Source organism: Lepidochelys kempii, chromosome 2 (assembly GCF_965140285.1).
Source record: "Lepidochelys kempii isolate rLepKem1 chromosome 2, rLepKem1.hap1, whole genome shotgun sequence".
NCBI classification, from domain to species: Eukaryota; Metazoa; Chordata; order Testudines; family Cheloniidae; genus Lepidochelys; species Lepidochelys kempii.
The window spans coordinates 250,946,632-250,967,189 of record NC_136381.1 but is presented as its reverse complement, the minus strand read 5'-3'; the positions used below and the strand labels follow the sequence as shown (position 1 = coordinate 250,967,189).

The 20,558-nt window shown below is 40.9% G+C and overlaps 1 protein-coding gene across 3 annotated transcripts in view; it reads left to right on the top strand.

Annotated features, from left to right (window-relative positions):
* UBE3C (ubiquitin protein ligase E3C) overlaps positions 1-20,558 on the top strand; it is a 168,627-nt gene that overhangs the window by 129,343 nt on the left and 18,726 nt on the right. For 2 of the 3 annotated variants that reach the window (XM_073334553.2, XM_073334552.2), the window contains one exon: positions 8,187-8,399. In XM_073334553.2, coding sequence (XP_073190654.2) covers positions 8,187-8,399 — 213 coding nt within the window. Of the gene's footprint in view, positions 1-1,541; positions 1,663-8,186; positions 8,400-20,558 lie in introns of those variants that run through there. The other variant, XM_073334554.2, reaches the window with a different exon arrangement.

Below are 20,558 nucleotides of genomic sequence, written 5' to 3'. Positions count from 1 at the left end.
AGTTGGCTTGATCTTCAGCAAAAACAAGTTGGATCAGATTCACCTTCACTCTGATGCAGCGCTGTCCAGCATCTCCAGGTCCTTTAGAAAGGTGTCATTGAGCTGTCGAGACTATCAGAAAAGAAACAGCTGTAAGTCCACTATTTTTTGGATTTATGCAACCCTAGGTCAGTTCCTACCCCACACTTGACCACCACTTTTTATAGTCTATTTACGTGAGCAACATCTTTGCCATTCATCTTCTCCAATGAGCTTCCTCCATGGGGGTGAATGAATCATAGAATATCAGGGTTGGAAGGGACCTCAGGAGGTTATCTAGTCCATCCCCCTGCTCAAAGCAGGCCCAATCCCCAATTTTTGCCCCAGATCCCTAAATGACCCCCTCAAGGATTGAACTCGCAACCCTGGGTTTAGCAGGCCAATGCTCAAACCACTGAGCTATCTCTTCCTCTCTATGCTCAGTGGCCATCATGCTAGTCAGTCTGCCTCATGAGTGCTTGAGACTCGGGGTCAGGTTCTGACATGTCCATCAATGGCTGGCCCAAAGGGCTCCCCTTGAGAGCTTCCTGCTCCTCAGAACTGTTGCTGACGTAGTGCTTTCTCCACAGACAACTGAGTGCCCTCAGAGCTAAAATGTATTCTGTAATTCTCATAGGGGAAATGAAGGAGGCCATGTTTTCCCCTCAGTGTTTCCACGATTTCTGAAAAATATGCTCTTGAAACAAGATGGCTTATTCCACACAGCGATGGGGCTTCAGGGGTGGTACTGCTGACCAGCCAACTGTTGAGCTCTGGAGATTGAGGGTTCTGCCTAGATCCTCATTCTATGCCTATTGCAATTTATACATGTTTCCCTTTCAGGAGGGCATAAAGGAGTGAAACCCATGCCTATTGGAAGAAGGTGGTTGGAGGCGTTCTTAGAGGTGTCACAGGACTCTCTTTTGGATGGGTCTCCCTGTCCCTGAACTTGTCCTGTTTGGTCAAACCCACTCTTGGGGAGGTCCTACAGGACTGAAACCCACTCCAGTTGGTAGAGGGTGGTGCGAGGAGTTCTTAGAGGGGTCACATAATACCCCTTGTTTCCGGTCATATGTCACTCTCGACCCTTGAAGTAATACCCTGGGGGAAGGACTTACGATGACAGGTGTAGGGAGCCTTAGAGGTAAGTGGTGGAGTCAACATTTGATTGACCTGTACTCCTAAACTACTTTTAGCTATCAATTATAGTGTAAGTTAGAATGATGTTTGCCTGTCCTCATTATAACACTCCCTGATAGTGAGTAGATGTGAAGTGCTGTATATTGTTTTGGTGATTAAAAATGGTTCTCCACTATTCTTGTAATACAAATATTCTTTGGTGTGAATCGTCATTTATGAATCAAAATGACTTGATCATTTTAGCAGAAATTCTCAAATAGTTTCATTGGTAATGTATGCTATGATATACAATTAAGAACCACATCCCTAGATTTTTAAGATAATGTTAATCAGTCAGTCACTAGTACATTCTCTGCTTATCACAAACTTCTAATCAATTTCAGATTTTTACATTGACTGCAGCAAATTTGACAAGCAAGCTTTCCACAACCGAAACACTCAGTTACTCAAAATGGCTGGAGCTTTTATGAACTTGTACTTGCTGACCTTCAACATTTCCAGCAGGCAAGAAATCAAAGATAATACCAATTTACAAATGACTTTGCTTTATCTGAAAACTTTACTCCTCCTAAGATCTGAGGATTTTAATAGTGCTGTGGTATGTTGTGGTGGTTTTGTGATGTTAATAAATAACTAGCAGGAGTTAGTTTGAGACCACCAATCTCATCTTATTTTATATCCTTTGAAAATCATATTTCAACTTAGAATTCCAGAAGTAAAATATTAGCATACTGAAGCAAAATGAACCTTTTGCATACTCAGCACTTTTGAAAATTGGGCCAGTTGTTTAGGTGCCTAAACATGAATTTAAGACATAACTTTAGGCACCTGTACTGTAAAGTCTTGGCCTTATGTTTTATGAAGCAGAAGAGCTATGCAGTAGTGGCCAAAAAAGTAGTACATCAATATTTAAAAGAAAAAATATTATATAGCAGATTTTCCATTTGTAGAATGACATGAGTGGGTCTTCCTATACTGCAATAATATAATGCATTGATTGCATTCATTGAAATACAGACTGAAGGGCAATGGGTTGCAGCAACCAAATAGTAACACACGACTGATATTCTTGTTTTATAATTTATGTTTTTCCATAATTGTGTTAAAAGCAATATGTTAATCTACTTTTCTTCACTTTCAAAAATTTTATTATGCTCATGTCTACAAGAAATGATTTCATGCTTCAAAATAAGAAAATACTAGTTTTGAAAAAAGGTTAAATGAGTAAGGAGAGGGCAGTGAGTCATGATAAAGAAAAAACACACCTTGAATTAATTTTTATGCAGTCAGTCTTCACATTTAACTTTTGTTTAACCAGGCCACAAAGAATTAGGCTATTTTAAACAGGGATTTGTGAATAGGATGAAATATAACTAGAATATAAATAATATAAGGTAGGAGAAAATACTAATGATTCTCTGTTTTTCTATCATTTTTATTAGTGGTCCTATACGGCTTTGAAGATGAATTTCACTATAAAAGTGCTAGGTATTATTTAGTAACTGTTTACGAATGGCTAACTTAGAAAAGGTTACTCTCTAGATGCCCGGTGTCTTGAGGGCTGATGAAGGAAATGACTGTTTTAAAAGACCAGACTTTTCAAACTCAGTCATTTTCCTTTGTGAGCCCTCAAGACCCCACCCACTTTCTAGGTGTTTTTTACTTTTATCATGTCAGTGTTTTTTTTAAAGTGGAGGTAGGTTATAAAGGGTTAATGGGGAGTATATGAAGTAATCATAAATCATTTTTCCTCATACAGAAGGTATTAGGAATCATAAGTGAGAACCTATTTGGGCCCCAATCCTGCAAACAAATTCACTGGAGCAGACCCCTTCCTGGAGTCCCATCACACTCAGTATGGGTGCATGGGTACATGCATGTATCTGCTTTGCAGGGTTGGATCCTTAATCAGCATGCTCTAACATTCATGTAAGCTTTGTTATTCCAAGCTACCAAATCCTTTAAACATTCTATATTAACTTGTTACACACTGAAATGACTAGATCAACTCAAAGTGTGGCCAATATTAGAACACCATACAAGAACTTCCCTTTGGAAGAGCTTTTCCATCATAGCTGTCTTTCTGCCTCTGACCATAATACACAGATCTAATGTGCCTGTGTAGTGCGTAAGTAGTAGGGTAATGGACGATATACATAGCCTTAGGATTAGGGTGACCAGATAGCAAGTGTGAAAAAACGGGAGAGGGGGTAGGGGGTAATAGATACCTATATAAGAAAAAGTCCCCAAAAATGGGACTGTCCCTTTAAAAACGGGACATCTGGTCACCCTACTTAGGATCTGTGGAATGTGCTCAGTATTGTGCTGAATATAGAAAAGGCGCAGTCCCTGCCCTGAGGATTATTCTGATGATACATGATAAAAACAGCATTCTCAAAGCATGTTAGCTTATCTTCTTCTGCTGTTTCCATGACATTCTGTCATCTCCTGCCCATCCACAAATGTCCATCAGAATTTCAATTAAATTTTTCCACTTTGGGTGTCACTCATAAAGTAATAAATGTAAATGTAACTATTTAATATTATAAAGGGTGAAAAGATGGCCTTGAGGTTAAGGCCCAGGACTATTTCACTCCACTACAGACTTTTGTGACTTGTGGCAAGTTGCTTAAATTCTCTGTGCCTCATTTTGCCATTGCTATGGAAAATAGATAAAAGATAATACCTACCTCAGGTAGGTGTTGGGAGGATAAATTCACTAATATTTGTAAAACTGCAAAATCCTTGGATGAAAAGCACAATAGAAATGTAAATTTTTATTACTACTTTTATGGTATTTCAATAGAAGTGTGTTACATTCTAAAATTAACATAACTATTTACACAGTTCCTATAAAATTGCTACAATATGCATATAGTATAATGCTGTGGTATTTAATCTCTGTAATGCAGTATGGCAACCATTATAATGTCCCCAGCAAGACTATCCAAAAATAGAGGTACAGAAGATGAGGGAGAATATTGTATCCGTTTAAAGCAGTAGATGAGAAAGAACGTAGTCAACCAAATGAAATGTATCCAAGACTCTAGGCACAGCAAACAAAAGCTTTTTCCTACAACCAGAAATTTAAGAAAAAGTGATATGCTAACAAAAAGTCATTAAAATTACAGACAGGTGCAAAATCAGTTCTGGTTTTCCATGAGATGATATTGGCTTAAGTATGGTATACATCTCAGAGCTATGGTTTTGATTGTTTTATATAACATCTGCTTGAATGTATTTGTTACCCATTTAAGGTATTTGATATCTTCAATGTTTGAGAAAATATCTTATCCTCTTCTACGTTAAAAAAACACTTTGTATGTGTATATGTAGAATGGCCATTTCTTTCTATGGTATGTTGATTTTTGACAACCAGGAAAGTGCTGACTTGGGCCCTTATCCTGCAATATCTCTAAGCAGGTGGATTCAGTGGGGCTTTGGATGAGTGCAAGGGTCTTCCTGCAGGGATCTGGTTGCAGGATTGAGCACTAGGATTCAAAATATGAGGAATGATAAATGAGTGGCCTGAGCTGAGTTTTGCTGGCAGTTTTCCCAATCCAAGAAAGGACCTGCTTCCACCTCTGCTCTTTTTGAAATCAGTGGGGGCAAGATTGGGCCTGATCCTGGGAGGCACTGTTTAGCTTTCATTTTCTTCAAAGATGTTTGTCATCTAGCAAAACCAGGCCCATAATCTATTCATTCTCAGGTCTTAGGCTAAATTTGCTTCTTTCATGAGTTTCTGTTTGGGTTTTTTCCTTTCTGTAATTATGTGCAGCTCCTAGGTCTACAGGATAATGACAGAAAGGAAAGGGAAAATTAACATGGGAAACTAGGGCACGTGACCTCCCAAGCACTGGTGTCATCCTCCAATGGATTCTAAAAGAGCCAACCATTAAGGGCTAAAGGAAGCTTGGCTGAATGAAGGACTAGAGTTCTTGTATAGTAGCAAGGGAGTGAGTTTGTTTGTTTGTTTGTAATTGGATCAGCCATTATGGTTCCTTGGTCTCATGCGCCCGGGTATGAACAGGAGACATCAGAGTTGTGGTCAAAGAGAAGGAGGAGTTAGAACATATCCCATCTCAAGGGTAAACTAATTTCTTCCCTCAGGTGGTTGCTGCTCTTAATCTGCAGTTGAAAGATAAAGGTTCACAGTCTAGGCAGATTCCTGCAGAGTAGGGCATATGGCCACTTCAGTGCAATGTTGGCTTTGTTTTACTATATTTCTCCTCTTTGGAAGGACTGAAGCTGATTGTCACTTAAGTTATCAAAGAGAGTTCTCTGCATTTTTTTCTAAAACTTTGTTAGGACATTCAATACCAAAACTTAGCTTTTACACTAATTAGAATATTTATTTTACCTTTTTTACAAATGTACTTTACTTTTTATATTTAGAATCACTTGGCTAACATAAGCAGCAATTAAAGTTATCACCTACCTGCACAATCAAGGTGGCTTAAAAATGTTTTATATAGTTTTTAGATTGTTATAAATGTTCAGTTTGGAACTACCTGAAGATTGATAGTGATGCATTTGAAAAGCATTATTTTTTTTTATTGATTCTTAATGTAGTAAATTACTAAAGTTATTTGGCAGCAAACAGAAATGGCCTGTGATGTTGTTCACATTTATTCTCCTGATAGCATCACGATTTGCATTAATCGCATTGCTAGTGCACTCACTTATATTAAAAGGCTTCTACTACAATTAATCCTTTTTATTTCAGATCATTTTGGCACAATTTCTGGCAATAAACACTCATAAAAGACAGACACTTGAAAAATAGCATACAAGTTTCTTCAATATACCTATTGCTATTTTTTCTTGACATAGAGTTATTGATAGGTTTCTAGGAGCAAGTGTTGCAAGTGACTAAGAATTAAGACCAATATGAAAAATGCTAAGTGGATTATTTTGCATAAAAAATAGACAGTTTTTGAATTTGTGTAATTAACCTGTGTTTAGAAAATACCTTGATTTATGCCTACATTTGTATTTCAGTCGCATGCATTATGGAAATTTAATTTATAATCCATTTAGCTGATGTGATCATGGTTTTTAGTGCTATCATTTATTAGTCTTTGTATATTAAATGCTTTAAAGGTTTAAACCTGCCTTGTGTAAAAAAAGAAAAAAAACACCTCTGCATTTACATTTTATGAGTCATAGATGGGATTCCATTTTAAATTCAGGTAGCTTTGATATATTTAAGGAATTACAATGGTTTTATTGTTACTAATGCAGGAATGGCAAATAGTGACCTTATACATTGCAAATTAATGATTTACACTTTTAGTTCACTTTTAAAGTCAGCTACACAAATGCAGAGTTTGACTTCCACACGTTGAATAAATCATATAGTTTATATGTATAATACATCCTTTGGCTTTGAACTCCTTATTCGTGTGTTCTTAATGGTAAATCTAACAGGACAACCAAAAAATGTTCCTTCTAAAGTTTAAGCAATTGTGTGGGTTTTTTCTTTACACCTTTGTTAGGCTATCACTGGGTGATTAGTGCTTTTCATTGTTTTCCTTGCTTATATATTACTTCCTTTTCTAAATACTACAGCAATCTCAGAGGAACTGAGTAACACATAAATAACTAAACTTTCAAACAGCAGAAAGGGAAACTGTCAGTAATAGCCTCCTGATGCCCCTTTCCCCATTCTCTCTGCACTGATGTTGTGGGAAATACTGAGGTCATGATTGCTGAACTGGGGTCTAGAGAAAAATGCTAATGTGGCTAATGAACAGTAGGAGGAGGTCTGAATGTAAGATGCACATTTTTATCTATTTTTATGTTAAATGTGTATAACATTTGGGTGCTTTCCCTTCTCTCCACCTTCCCCCCGCCAACACCTCTATAAAATTTTAATCTTTCTCTCCCTCCCTCCACACATTTCCCCTTCTCCCTCTTTTTGAGGTTGGCTATCATTGCATATTTTCTCTGACTGACAGGATTGTATATTTGGGGGAATATGCATGGACTTTACGTAGAGTATAATTGCATTTCAGAGTTTGACTCAGTAAAAAATGGATGGGTGGAGTTCCATGTAGGCGTCGCAATTTTCTAGATCAAATACTTCCAGTTTACAGTTTATAAAAATAAACATCCATTAATGTTGCTTCATACTGGGAACTTAAAATCAAGATGGGTTCTTTCATACTCTCACGTCAACAATAATAAATGTTTAGCCAGGCTAACTTATGCCTTTGATTGCACCTGTGCCCCACTGGTGACTTTAGTTTAGTATATTGCATAGGCTGGTAGGCTTTGAAATTGGAAATTAGCAAATCATGTTGATGATGCACAATAAGGAATAGAATCCAGTCATTTCTCTTTCTTAGCTATGTTATTTCTTCCGGTTTAACAGGAGTAAAAAGTAGTAACGTATTCCGTTCACCAAAGTATGCAGCATTGACTCTGAGTACAGAAAGAATGAAGATTTGCTGTTTATTAGTAAGAAGAAGCAGTTTTTAGATAGTTATTTTTCAGAGTAGAATCACACTCACGTTTTACCTTTGAAACGGCTGGCAAATTAGAGGGTAAGAATGGAAACTCTGGAATCTGCTTCACCGCATCTGTATGGGTTGACTAATGGCATAGAATAGATATCTTTCATCTGATTTGAAGACATTCTGGAGGTGATATTGGCATTGATAATCCTTGTTTTTCTTGTAAATGAATGATGGTGTCTAACAGGTTCCCAGCAACTGTTATATTCATAGTGTCGATATTTGTTAGAGTATGAAAATGCTATGGCTTTTGCAATGGGCAGATAACTTATTTGTAAAGTTTTAAAGCATGATATTTCAACAGCAGGATTGTTAAAATTTCAGACTACAGTTGCACATGTAAATAGATACAGTACATGGGATATTTTTTCACCAAGAGGTTCTATTCAGACATTAAATAAGGGGAAAGTTACAGAAATGTAAGGAATAGATGATAAAGGATATTAAGAATGTCTTTGTAGTACCCATAATGAAAGCTAATGTCATTTTCTTAATTGTTTTTATTCTTAGGCACTGTATGAAAATATGCTGGTAGAGCTGCCATTTGCTAGTTTTTTCCTCTCAAAGTTGCTGGGGACAAGTGCTGATGTGGACATTCATCATCTGGCTTCATTAGATCCAGAAATGTACAAAAATTTGCTTTTTCTCAAGAGCTACGAAGGGGATGTAGAAGAACTTGGGCTAAACTTTACTGTGGTGAATAATGACCTTGGGGAGGCACAGGTAAGTGTGGCATTTTTTTCCTTCCCAGCTTAACAAGTTAATCATTAATTTCCCTACTACATTCATATTTGGATGTAAAAGTGATAAGGCACATGTGTAACAAGTGCCGTTTGTCCAACTTTAAGTAAAGAGGCACAGTGATTCTGACTATTTCAATATTTGGAGTGAATAATAACTGATCCTGTATTTATCAAAAACACAAAAAATGACTCTCATTTGTGTCAGCATTGCTTATTTGTTGATAAAATGTCTGATAGTTCTAGTAGTAAATTGCCCCAAATATCCTAGTCAATTTCTTGAACAAAGTATTTTATAATAGTAGGAATATTTTTCCTCACTGAGTATCTCTAATACTATGTCTTCTGCTGTTCTGATCTTCCCCAAGTAGTAAGAGTTGGAAACTGACCTGATTTTTGTCAAGTTCATTATTGCCCACAAGGTTCTGAGCAGCAAAGCTATGAACAGCTGCAGAATCATAAGAGCAGTCTAGCCTTAGGAACACCGTTGTTTGTTTCTCAAGCAGACTTTTCAATTAACACTCCAATATCAGGATGTCCTTTGGTTCTCCTGCTCTTAGGGTCTCAAGCTTAAGCAAAGGAGTGGTTGCTCTCCTTTGTAAAGTGCTTTGAGATCTACCCATGAAAAGTGCTAAATAAGACAGATGGAATTTTTACATCTCCTACATTACTTATAATCGGTCCAAAATAGCAGTCTTAACATTCTTGTAATCTATAGCAGCATCCTCTTTCAGAGCCTGATGTTAGCTTGTAACTCTTCTATAAGAAAGGAGGCCAAACAGATAACTTGGAACTCTTCGTCACACTCAGATGCAGTAAGCCTCATAGTTTTTCACTAAATAGTGACCAGGTAGACCTCTGGGTCCTCTTCATTTCTCAGTTCAGACAGGGAAAGCCTGAGTTTAGTGGCAGCCTAGCTAATGAAACGGTTAATGAGCCTGTGCAGCAGCCACTCCTGGAATTTGTAACTCCTGGTACCGATGCTACTTCTTGCAGCAAGTCTGGGTTCTGTTACTTTCAGTGTACAGCTTCATCTTGCTGCTGCTGTTTCTACTGTTCCATCATCCATTTCTCTTCATTTTGCAGGATCTTAGAACCTGACACTGTTACATTCTTAAAGTAGTATCTTCAAATTTGGGGATCATAAATCACATTGAAAGGTGGTCAGTTGCCTAACATAAATAATAATTCATGTAAAAAGTAACCCATTGACCTATTCATTTCTGGGTTACACATCAGTATGTGAGATTTGAGAGTTATGCATGTCTGTGTAACAACCTCCAAAATTGAAAGCAGTGAACTAATATGCTGTTGTTTGGGAAAGCATTTTCTCAGTTTTGTCCATCTACAAATGTTCTTGTCAGGTGTTTTACAGTTGCCTTAGAACTGTCCAATCAGTGGTCTTAGTTTTATCACTTATTGATACTTGGTTGCTAAGGTCACAATATATACGAAGTGGTTGCCTCTACTTATAAACATGAGTGTTTGACAGTAAGCTGCTATTTGTTTTGTTTTGTTTTAAGTATTAGTCCAATAGCATGAATTACTCCTTTCAGAGCATTTAAATTGAGGGTTTAATAATACAAACAAAAAACAGTTCAACCCCCATTTTAAAAAGTTATTTCATGGAAGGGTTCCAGTCTCTGATCTAAAACATATCTGGTCCATCTGTACTCAGAAAGTAGGCCAAACATCTAGTGGAGAACATAGAGCAACAAGCAGGTGGAGAGATTAAAAACAAAAAGCTGCCAGAAAGAGCATTGAGGAAGATTTTCTTGATGGAGATGCTGCCAGCTCTAACTATTAATACAAAAAAAATTGTACCAAGTGCATTCTTGTCAAGGAGTTTGAGTTTATTTTCTTCAAATTCTCTACCAAAGAAGTGCGGTTAATAGTAACAAGGATTGTTAGTACAATAGTAACTATTGATTGTTAATTGTAGGCATATCTTCAAAAGAAAGGTTGAACATAAAATGCTCTTCTGAGTAACTAACTGAAATTCTGTCAGGTTGTTTAAAATTGAGTGTTCTTGTTTATACTTAGATAAAGAACATTTTAGCCTTGAAGAATGAGACCCTCTGGATTTTAGTGTAATTGCTGCAGGACTAATTGATTTTTTTAATTATCGTCTGCATTTGAGTATTGAGGGGTTTTTTTTCTAGTTTTACTTCAGTATGTTAATAAACCTCATATAGACAAATACATTCAGTGCTGTGTTTGATCATCGGAGCTTGCTTAAGCATTGAGTACTAATTAACTGTATTAAGGTAAGGCTAATTCACTTTGACTGGAAAAGAGCTGAGTATTTAATTTATACTATATGTCGAGTGTACATTATCTCTAGTTTTCAGCTAAACAACCACTTTAGTCCCTAATGAATTAGTGCCTAATAAATGCACCATAAATCTACCATTGTAAATAGCTGTCTTCATAACAGTGCCCACCCAGCAGCTGTGGCACAGACATTATCTACAGTGAAAGTCACTTTCAGTAAGGATTCTATCAGCAAGAGAGATTGGAATTCTATTACCAACACATTAGGTCCAGTCCGACAAGGTGCTAAGTGCTCTCAGTTCTCACGGACTTTCAGTCAACTTGAGGTTGCACTCATTAGGATTCCTAGTTAGGGGAAGGAACACTGTACCACGCCATTCAAAATAGCAGTAGCTCCTGATAAAGAGCTAGCTCCTGCAGTGACACTGGCCTGGTTTTTCACTGCTGGCTCAAGTGCACAAAATGGCAGCTAGTAAAAAAAGGTCTCATGGGAAAAGGCTCCTCCTAGATAGCTATGTATATTGACTCTAATTCTTTCTTTACTTTAGCTCCTGGTTTGGCAGCTAAGAAACTAAACACTCTTGTAAAATACTCAGAACATAAGGATGAGACTAATAAATTCAAACAGTCTTTTTTAAAAAAAAAAATAGGAAAATGCTTTCCTCTTCCTCAGAGTCCTCTTTGTCCAATGAGGAAAGTGAACTCAGTCATTTGTTTTGCTAAGAGTTTGAGTCTTCCAGCTAAAGGAGACTTCTTCCCCTTTTAGACCACCGTACAGTGTAGGTGGTGTCATAGGTATGACAATATCTTGGACAAACCTTATTGAATTAAGTTTTGTAGGAGTTCATTGTATTAAAAATGCAAATGTTTATGTACTGTGGATGGAGTGTATGTAATTCCACAGGAGGGGGGACCACAGCCTTCCAGGAACTAAGCCCTGGAACTAAGCCCTGTGGGGTGGTTAGGCAGCACCTCCAGAGAGCTGGCAGCATCTGGAGGGAGGCTTGCATCTCCTTGTTCAGAATGGATTCTTCAGGGACCAACAGACAAAGGGAGAATGTTTGATTAACAGGCCTGAGTTAAAACTGACTCAGAGCTTTTTTTCTGATTCAGCAGACAAACAGCACCTCTGGTCCAAGGGCGGTCCCAATCCTTAGGGAAGGGTTGGAGGGTCTTTGGCCCAATGAGACCCTATAAGATTCGGTGGCTAGTCTGTGCAAAAACTGTTATGAACTGGTGATCACAGGAATACCCCCGGGTGGGGTTTGAAGGACTAATCACCAACCAGAGCCCTTGTTGGAGGTGATCTCTGGAAGCTTTGTTAATGTGTGTAGGTTCTTTTATTGTTCGAGTGTTTTCATTGTAATGCTTTTACCTTAAGAACAAAAGTGCTTGCTTAGAAAGAACTGTGTGGTAACTTGTATGTGTTGGCAATTACACTGACTACCGTCGCTGAGGAGAGAAGCGAAGCAAACCTGCTTAGGCACTCATCTTTTGGGAAATAGTAGTGTAGGAATGGAACTCTTCAACCTGGAAATATCTCAGTCCCAAGGTATTCATCCAAGAGAGGTGATGGCTGAGGAGCCTGCTGGACCATCAAGGGCGAATCAGGTGCCCTGAGCTGTGAGCTCCCTGAGGAAGAATTTTGAGGCCTCAGAAGTTGCTATGAAAGCTTCTGTCTCTGCCGTAAAGGCATAAATTAGTGCATCAGCGTCACTTCTTCTCATCAATGGTCAGCTGCCTCTGGGTTAACCTGGATGGGTTCAGGAGTCTGGTTTGGGGCTGGCAGTTTGGGGCATGAGCATGGTGGCAGTGCAGCTCCTCCTTTCTCCTTCGATACTCACGCAGCTGGCTATCAATCCAGATATATATGTCAATGTACATTTCCAAGCCCATCGGAGGCTCCATGCAGGCTAATTTGTCCTTGGCTTCCTCACTCAGCTCAGTTCAGAACTGGTATAGTAAGGCTGCCTCACTCCATTGTATGTCTGCCATAAGTCAGTGGAAATGCGCTGCATAGGATCACAGTCAACCCCTGACCCTGTCAGAGCTTCGAAAGGATGGCTTCAGCCATATGCGTAGGATGGAGATCACTGAAGATGGTGGAGAAGGTCTGGAGGAATTATCCCCAACACTGTCAACATCACATCATCTGGCTCCAGCAGGGGGGAGAACCAGTCCAAAGCTTCTCCTGTCAGCAGGCTGATTACCTTCTTAGCCTGGTCAGGGGTTAGGTCTAGGGACGGAGCATGAAGAGCAGGTGAAACTGCCAGAATTCCATTTTTGCCAACCACAAGTTTCATCCCCGGTTGCACCCTGCACTGCTGACAGGCTCCCAAAACCCTGCAGCCACTGATATGGTCCAGTGACTTCACCACATTCAGAAGCAGCTGAAGGGTCATCTCAGTAACACCAAGGAAGTCTATAAGCAGCATGTGGACCGTCAGAGATAGAAACGCCCAGCCTTCACAACTGAACAAAAAGTGTTCAATCCTCCAACCACCTCCATGTGGGCAGGCTGTCTCACAAGGTGGATCACCAATATCATGGGCCACATCAGATCTGCCAGTGGATTAATCATATACCCTTTAAAGTTCAGCTGCCTAAGTCCCTTAAAATACATCCTGTTTTTCACATCTTGCTCCTGAAACTGCACACAGAGAACCTGTTATCTGGTCACGTATAGCCACCACCTCTGCCTGTTAAGGTCCGGGTTATGAGGAGCACATTGTCAATGCCATTCTGGGCTCCAAACTCAGACAAGGCAAGTTGTGGTACTTGGTGGACTGGGAGGAATACGGCTCTGAAGAGTGTTTGCCAGTCACATATATGCCCCATAACTGGTGGAGGCCTTCCACAGGACCCACCCTGATAAGCCTGATCAGGCAACATTTGAGGGCGGACGGTGGTGTGAGGATCCATGGGGCTAGAACCTGGATGTGCTGGTCACTGAGTGCTGCATCCACACCACCACCCAATGGCTCTGACAGAGCACTGATTGACAGGCTGTGAGCCTTATGGGATCAAGCACCACTGGATGTCCTGTCCATGCAGGTCCTGACTGGCAGAGCCAACTCTGTTCCTTGACTGGCCCAGGCACGCTATTCAAGGCCTAGGGGAAACACCTGTAGTCTGTCTGTGCAACTAGGTGGATCCCTGGCTTGCTGCTGCACACAGACCTTGCTGCACACACCTGATACCTTGCCTTGCTCCTGGTTTCTGGACCCAGCCCTGCTCCTGATACGTAGCATTACTTCTGTTTCACGGTTCCCTGCTCTGCTCCTGACACCTCTCCCTGACTCTGGTTCTACTACGGTTGACTCACTTGATACTGAACTGGTGCAGCTCATCAACTTTGACTTCAGCCTGCCTCTATAGCATCCCACTAGTACGGACTGGTGCTTCTGGCCTTGACCTTCTAGACTGAACTCAGACCATGTTCCCTTCAGCCCAGGTATTTTAGCACACTAGCTTGACCAGAGCTACCCACCACTGAGAAGCACGCTCCCAGCTGCAGTATAGACATACCCTAAAAGAGTGCTCTTTCACAGTTCTCTGGGAAGATTGGACCCGTGGTAGGAGGGGAGCCAAAAGATCCACCCCAGGTTACCTGACCCCCTGCAAAGCCAACAATGCTAACTTAAGATGACCACTTCCCCCCCTCACAACAGCAATGTGTAGAGGGAACATTACCTTTTCTTAAAATATGTATATCCCCTCACTGCCCCCAGAATGCCTCAAAACACCCTTTCTTCCACCTTCTCTGGTGGAGGGGCAGCTGGTATAGGAACCAGTGGTTCTGCCTCTGCCAGATTTACACCAGCAGAAAGTTCCTCTGCACAGGGGGACTTCTCCACTGGCTGCCTCCAGTTTCTTTAAGGCCTCTTTGCACCACAAATTGTCCTCAGTGAACTCGGAGAGTTTTGCTCTTGGATTTATGCACCAGAAGTAAGAGAGCTTTTTTCCTTTCTGACACTTGGAAGAAAGGCTTACTAACTTACAATACCCAGACAAATATGAAATACAGGATCTCAGAAAGAAACCTATCAAACAAGGAACAAAGTTTCATCCAAATAAATAAAATTCATTGTTTGACCTATGGCATCCCAGCAGGTAAGTGTTCAGACACTTCTCTACTTATGTGAAAAGCACATAAAAAGCCAGACATTATCATTTGAACCCGTTAAGAAACACTGAGGGAAGTGGGTTGTTTCAAGCAGGACAGTATCTCACTTTTAATTGAAACTAGTTGACATCCCAAAGCCCTGATCTGGGAAATAAAACCACATGAGGAGACTTCAAGTTTAATAACCATAGCATCCTGATTTTAGTTCTGCCTTTGTACCATTTTTATGATTTTCACTGAGCCTTCATAATTGTATTTTAAAGTAAAATCTCTGTTATTTCAGTGCCATTCCTTAACATGTCTGGAAATCTCTTTGCAGTGGGCAAATGATAGTTATTGAATTGAATTATGCTCACCTGAGCAATTCTATTACCAGCTCCAGACACAAGGAAATAATTCAGAGGTCTACACCGATGGACTTAAAAATTTTTTTTTGGCAAACCTAAAATAATTATTCACATCTTTAAAGTGTCTAGCTTCATAAAACAAGTAAAAGTTTGGAATTTTGTTTTTGCTTTACTTATAGGAATATTAACGTGAATTAAGCAAGCTGAGTTTTTTCCCTGAACATATTTTCTCCCTAAAAGAACACATTACATAGGGGTATCGAACTTTTAACGAGATATTGTCTGAGATCAGTTATCAGTTGATAGTTTTAAATTGGTGGCTTTGTTCTTTGTTTATTCCACCTGGATTTTTTTTGTCATCGTTTTAAAGAAACACAGTTTCAATACATGAAATAGAGTAACCCACATTGTATATTATGCTTATTGTCCACTGAGTAATGATTTTCTTCAGGCCAATTTCTTTTGAAGTTTAAATTTTTAAGTTTTGGTAAAGAACCTCTTAAAGTACTTAAGAAGATTTTTGGAAGTTTTTTAGCTTTGACATATTCAAAATGAAAATGAAAGCTATTTCTGTAAGTGTGCCCTTTTTGAGATGCTTTCCACTGTGACTTCATACATAAGTACCCACACTGTTGTCTTGCACCATCTAGTGGCAAAAGTTGAACAGATAGAAAAGGCAACCCAACAAGATCTATCAGCCTGTCATGTTATTGCTAAGGGAGGGTATCTGATATATACCCAGGCGAGTAGTATATGTTTCAAAGTTGAGTGGAAGATCTACAGTAGTCCCGTTTGAAATTCTAACTAAATAAAGGACGGGTTAAAACTAAATTGCACCTACATCCACAAAAACTTTTTTGTCAGCCCAAACTTTGCTCCTAGATAGTTTCTAAAAGCATCCCCAACCCTAACAATCACCACTGGTTGGTTGCTTGCTCAGCAAAATTATCATTTTTTCGTGAAGGATAATATTAAAAGATTAATGGCCTTACTTTAATCCTGCTGTATTTGGAATATTTCAGCGTCTATATTGGAACCCATTTTATGTGTTACTGTTAATATAGTATATCCATTTGCAAATCAATAGTTTTGCATGCCAAAGTATTTTGATAAGCGTATTTATTTGTAGGTTTTTTTAGTCCAGTAACAAAACCTTCTTCGAGTACTGTCCCTGTGGGTTCTCCACTTCAGGTGTCGGTGCATCCCAGCACCTTTGATCGGAGATTTTCGGTAGCAGTGTCTGGTCGGGGGTGTGCGTGCGCAATAGCAGTCTTGCTGCACCGCTGTTACCTCATCTAGCACGCAAATGCCCCCGACCCCTTCAGTTCCTTCTCAACTGTCCTCGGCTTGAGATGGAGTCCATTAGCGGTGTCAGTGTAAACCTTCCAATAATAATAGCTTAGTTTTTACCCTTTTTTTTAACAGTCTGTTACTTAGTATAGTTAAAGTTAGTTAAATCTAGTTAGATAGCTGTTAAAAAAGCCAAACTTTCATTTTCCCATCCCCCAGTTTTCACCAGGGACGTCTCAAATATGCCTGGCTCCCCAGGCTTTAAAAGATGCACTTCATGTGAGGATGCAATGCCAATCTTCAGTTGTCACTCCCTTTGTGTCCGAAGCTTAAGTGAGTCGTACATACCACAAAAGTGCGCTCACTGTAACAATCTTAAAGCTAGAGCAAGGAGAGATAGGGATCTTCACCTTAAACTTATTCTAATGAAGAAATCCCTCACTCGAACATCAGACCCTGGACAAAGCGCAACAAGGGACACCCCGGGCACATCCTCCATGGAGAGACTAAGTGCCAACTTCTCTATAAAATCGAGGAAAAGGGCCACGTCTCCACCGAGCCCGAGAACATTTATAAAAGAAGCAGTCTCCAGTGAGATCTCTGCCTGTGGTGCCGACCTTTTCCAGAGTAAGCACTTTTGACGCACCGGGCTCCTCTGGCACCGTCCACTCCAGGACCTCTGCTGGCAGGATAAAGGAGTCGAGTAGCAGGCACAAAGCAGCATCCTCCTCCACGGCACCGACTACCTCTGCAAAGAGCATGGTACTGCAACTTCAACCGCCTGTGATGGCTTCCCCTGTCACAGTGAGCTCATTAGCACTGACCACGGAACCACCAAGATCGGAGCCCGCAGCACCTAAGAAGGCTACACCCAAAAAGTCTGCACCGGCTTCACTTCCACCTAAAGAGGTGGCACAGAAGGATACAGCATCACATATGTCAGCACCGATCCCCCTTATACACTCGTCAAACATGCAAATGTCCTCTGCACCCAGATCTCCACTGCTTGGCACTGCCTGCTCTCTGGTACTAATGGCACCTGAATCTCCCATCGCTCGACTTTTTTTCGAGTGATGAGGAGAAAGATGTGCAGGAGGCAGTTTTCTCTTCTGGATGCTCCTCCCCAGCAGGCACCAAATCTCATTATAGACCATGGGAACAGAATACCAGGGATCTGTCCCCATGGCTTGCTAACCCATGGATGTGCCCTCCTATGCCATTTCCCATTCAATTGCTGCAGTGGGACCCTTGGGCAGCCTACATGTCTCAATTCCACAGACCTCCCACTTCTCACAGGAAACCCATACGCTCTGCAATGACATCAGTACCCAAACCTTCTGAGGTAACAGAGGAGAGGGAAGAAGATGACTGAGCAAGAGATATTCCCTGCTCACAACTCCTCTTCTTCCCCTGATGAGGCAGTTGTGCTCCTGCCTCTCACTACTACAAATGACTTCGAGCACTTTCAGGAGCTATTCCAATGGGTGGCACAGAATCAGAACATTCCTCTTGAGGAGGTACCAGAGACACAACACCAACTCAAGATCTTACACATTTCTTCCATGATGAAGATAGCATTTCCCATAAATGATGCTTTGATGGAACCTGCAGAAATGGTGTGGCAAACACGTGCCGCCATTCTCCTAATCAGTAAGTATACGGACAGGAAATACCATGTGCCAAACAGAGGCATGGATTTCCTCTTTGCGCACACACAACCTAACTCCTTAGTAGTGGAGACTGTTAACCAATGAGGAAAACAGTCTCAGTTCAAATCCATGCCCCTAGGCAAGGACTGGATGAGATTAAACCTCTTGGGGCACAGAGGTTTAATCGTCATCGACTCTTCAATTTCGCACGGCCAATTACACAGCGTTACTCGCCAACTAGACCACGACAATTATACCAAATTAAATTATTTCATCCAGGTTATTCCGGAGGAAAAAAGAGAACACTTCCGAGCCATCATCAACGAGGGCCAACTTATTGCTAGAACAGAGCTGCAGGCATCCCTTGACATGGCGGACACAGCGGCATGCACGACAGTGACAGCCATAATTATGTGCAGGGCATCATGGTTACACTCATCAGGTATCCTAAGGGAACTTCAAAACAAGGTAGGGAAAAGCTTCTTTTCCTTCAATAGGGAAAAGCTCTTCTCCGCTAAGACGGGTGAGGTCCTCCATTCCATGAAGGACTCTAGAGCGACACTGAGGACCCTCGGGATCTACATGCTCCCTAACAGGAGACGCAGATACTAGCCTTATAACCGTAATGGGGACAACACATCGCAGTGCCAGTAGAGACCATATATGCCAGTTGGACACACAGGCACAGACCACAGAAACATCGCCCTAACCAATCTCAGGCTGCGACGTCCCAAGCACCACCCAACAAGACGCAATTTTGAAATGTTGGTCGAGGGTCTGACTGACTTTCCCTGACCACCAGCATCATCGGCTTTGACCATTTTACCAAACGTAGGCCTCTATCACCACAGACCATTGGGTTTTAGAGATAATTTGAATGAGTTATACCATCCCCTTTACCTCCATCCCACCTACCCACGTCCTTTCCCCATCCCTCTTCAGGGACCCTTCTCACGAGCACCTAGTACAAGAAGTACATCATCTTCTACAATTAGGGGCTGTGGAACAAGTTCCACTACAACACAGAGGGAAAGGATTTTATTCCTATTACTTCGTGACTCAAAAGAAAAACGGGGGTTGGAGACCCATACTAGATCTCAGAAAACTCAACAAATTTGTCCGAACCCACAGATTCAAAATGGTCGCACTGAACTCTATCATTCCTGTGCTGGAAGAGGGAGACTGGTTCTCAGCTCTCGACCTACAAGATGCGTATTTCAACATTACCCTCCATCCCGCTCACAGATGATTCTTACAAGTGGGACAAAACCACTTTCAATACAGAGTTCTGCCATTCAGACTGTCAAAGGCTCCATGAGTCTTTACCAAAACCCTAGCGGTGGTAGCTGCTCATTTGCACAGACAGAGAATATTGATATTTCCATACTTAGACGATTGTTTGCTAAAAGGCACCACACTGGCAGATACATTACGAATTACTCGACAGACCATATCTCTCTTTCACTCCCTGGGGCTACAAATAAATGAAAAGAAATCTACCTTAACTCCTGTACAACAATTAGACTTCATAGGAGTGCACCTGGACTCAGTGGAGGCCAAAGCATCAATACCAATGCCCCGATTTACAGCAATGATGTCCCTCATATCGGTGGTCTCAGCCACCCCATGGGTGTCTGCATGCACTTGCCTACAACTCTTGGGACATATGGCGGCCACCACTTTCGTTGTAAAACACACCAGGCTACACATGTGCTGCCTTCGAGGATGGCTGAGCTCAGTATGTATTCCACAAAATCACAGCCTAAACAAAAGACTCACACTGACCCCTGAGGTTCTACATTCACTACGATGGTGGACAAATCCAATAACCATTTGCTCAGGCATCCCGTTTCAACAGGATCCTCCATCCATAGAAATCACAACAGATGCCACGCTGATCAGATGGAGAGCTCACCTAAACCAATATACCATCCAAGGCGCGTGGTCCCCCACAAAAACACACAAACCTACTCGAATTATGCGCGGTCCGCAACGCATGCCTACATTTCCTCCCTCTTATACGAGACAAAACGATAACGGTCCTGATGGACAACATTGCGTGAATGTTCTATATGAACCTCCAGGGTGGAACACATTCCCATTCCTTATGCACAGAGGCTTTAAAACTATGGAACTGGTGCATAAAATACATCACTATTACAGCAGCATACCTCCCGGGTTGACTGAACATAATGGTGGACACATTAAGCAGATAATTTTCCCAAGAGCATGAATGGGAACTGAACGACAAAATAACACATCATCTTTTTCACAGGTGGGAATCCCCATATATAGACCTGTTCGCGACACCAGCAAACAAGAAATGCCCAAAGTTTTGCTCATGAGCAGGGCTAGGAACATGATTCCTACGGGATGCTTCACATGGAATGCTCCTCTCCAATACACATTCCCACCAATACCTCTAATCTCCAGAGTAATACACAAAATACGAACTG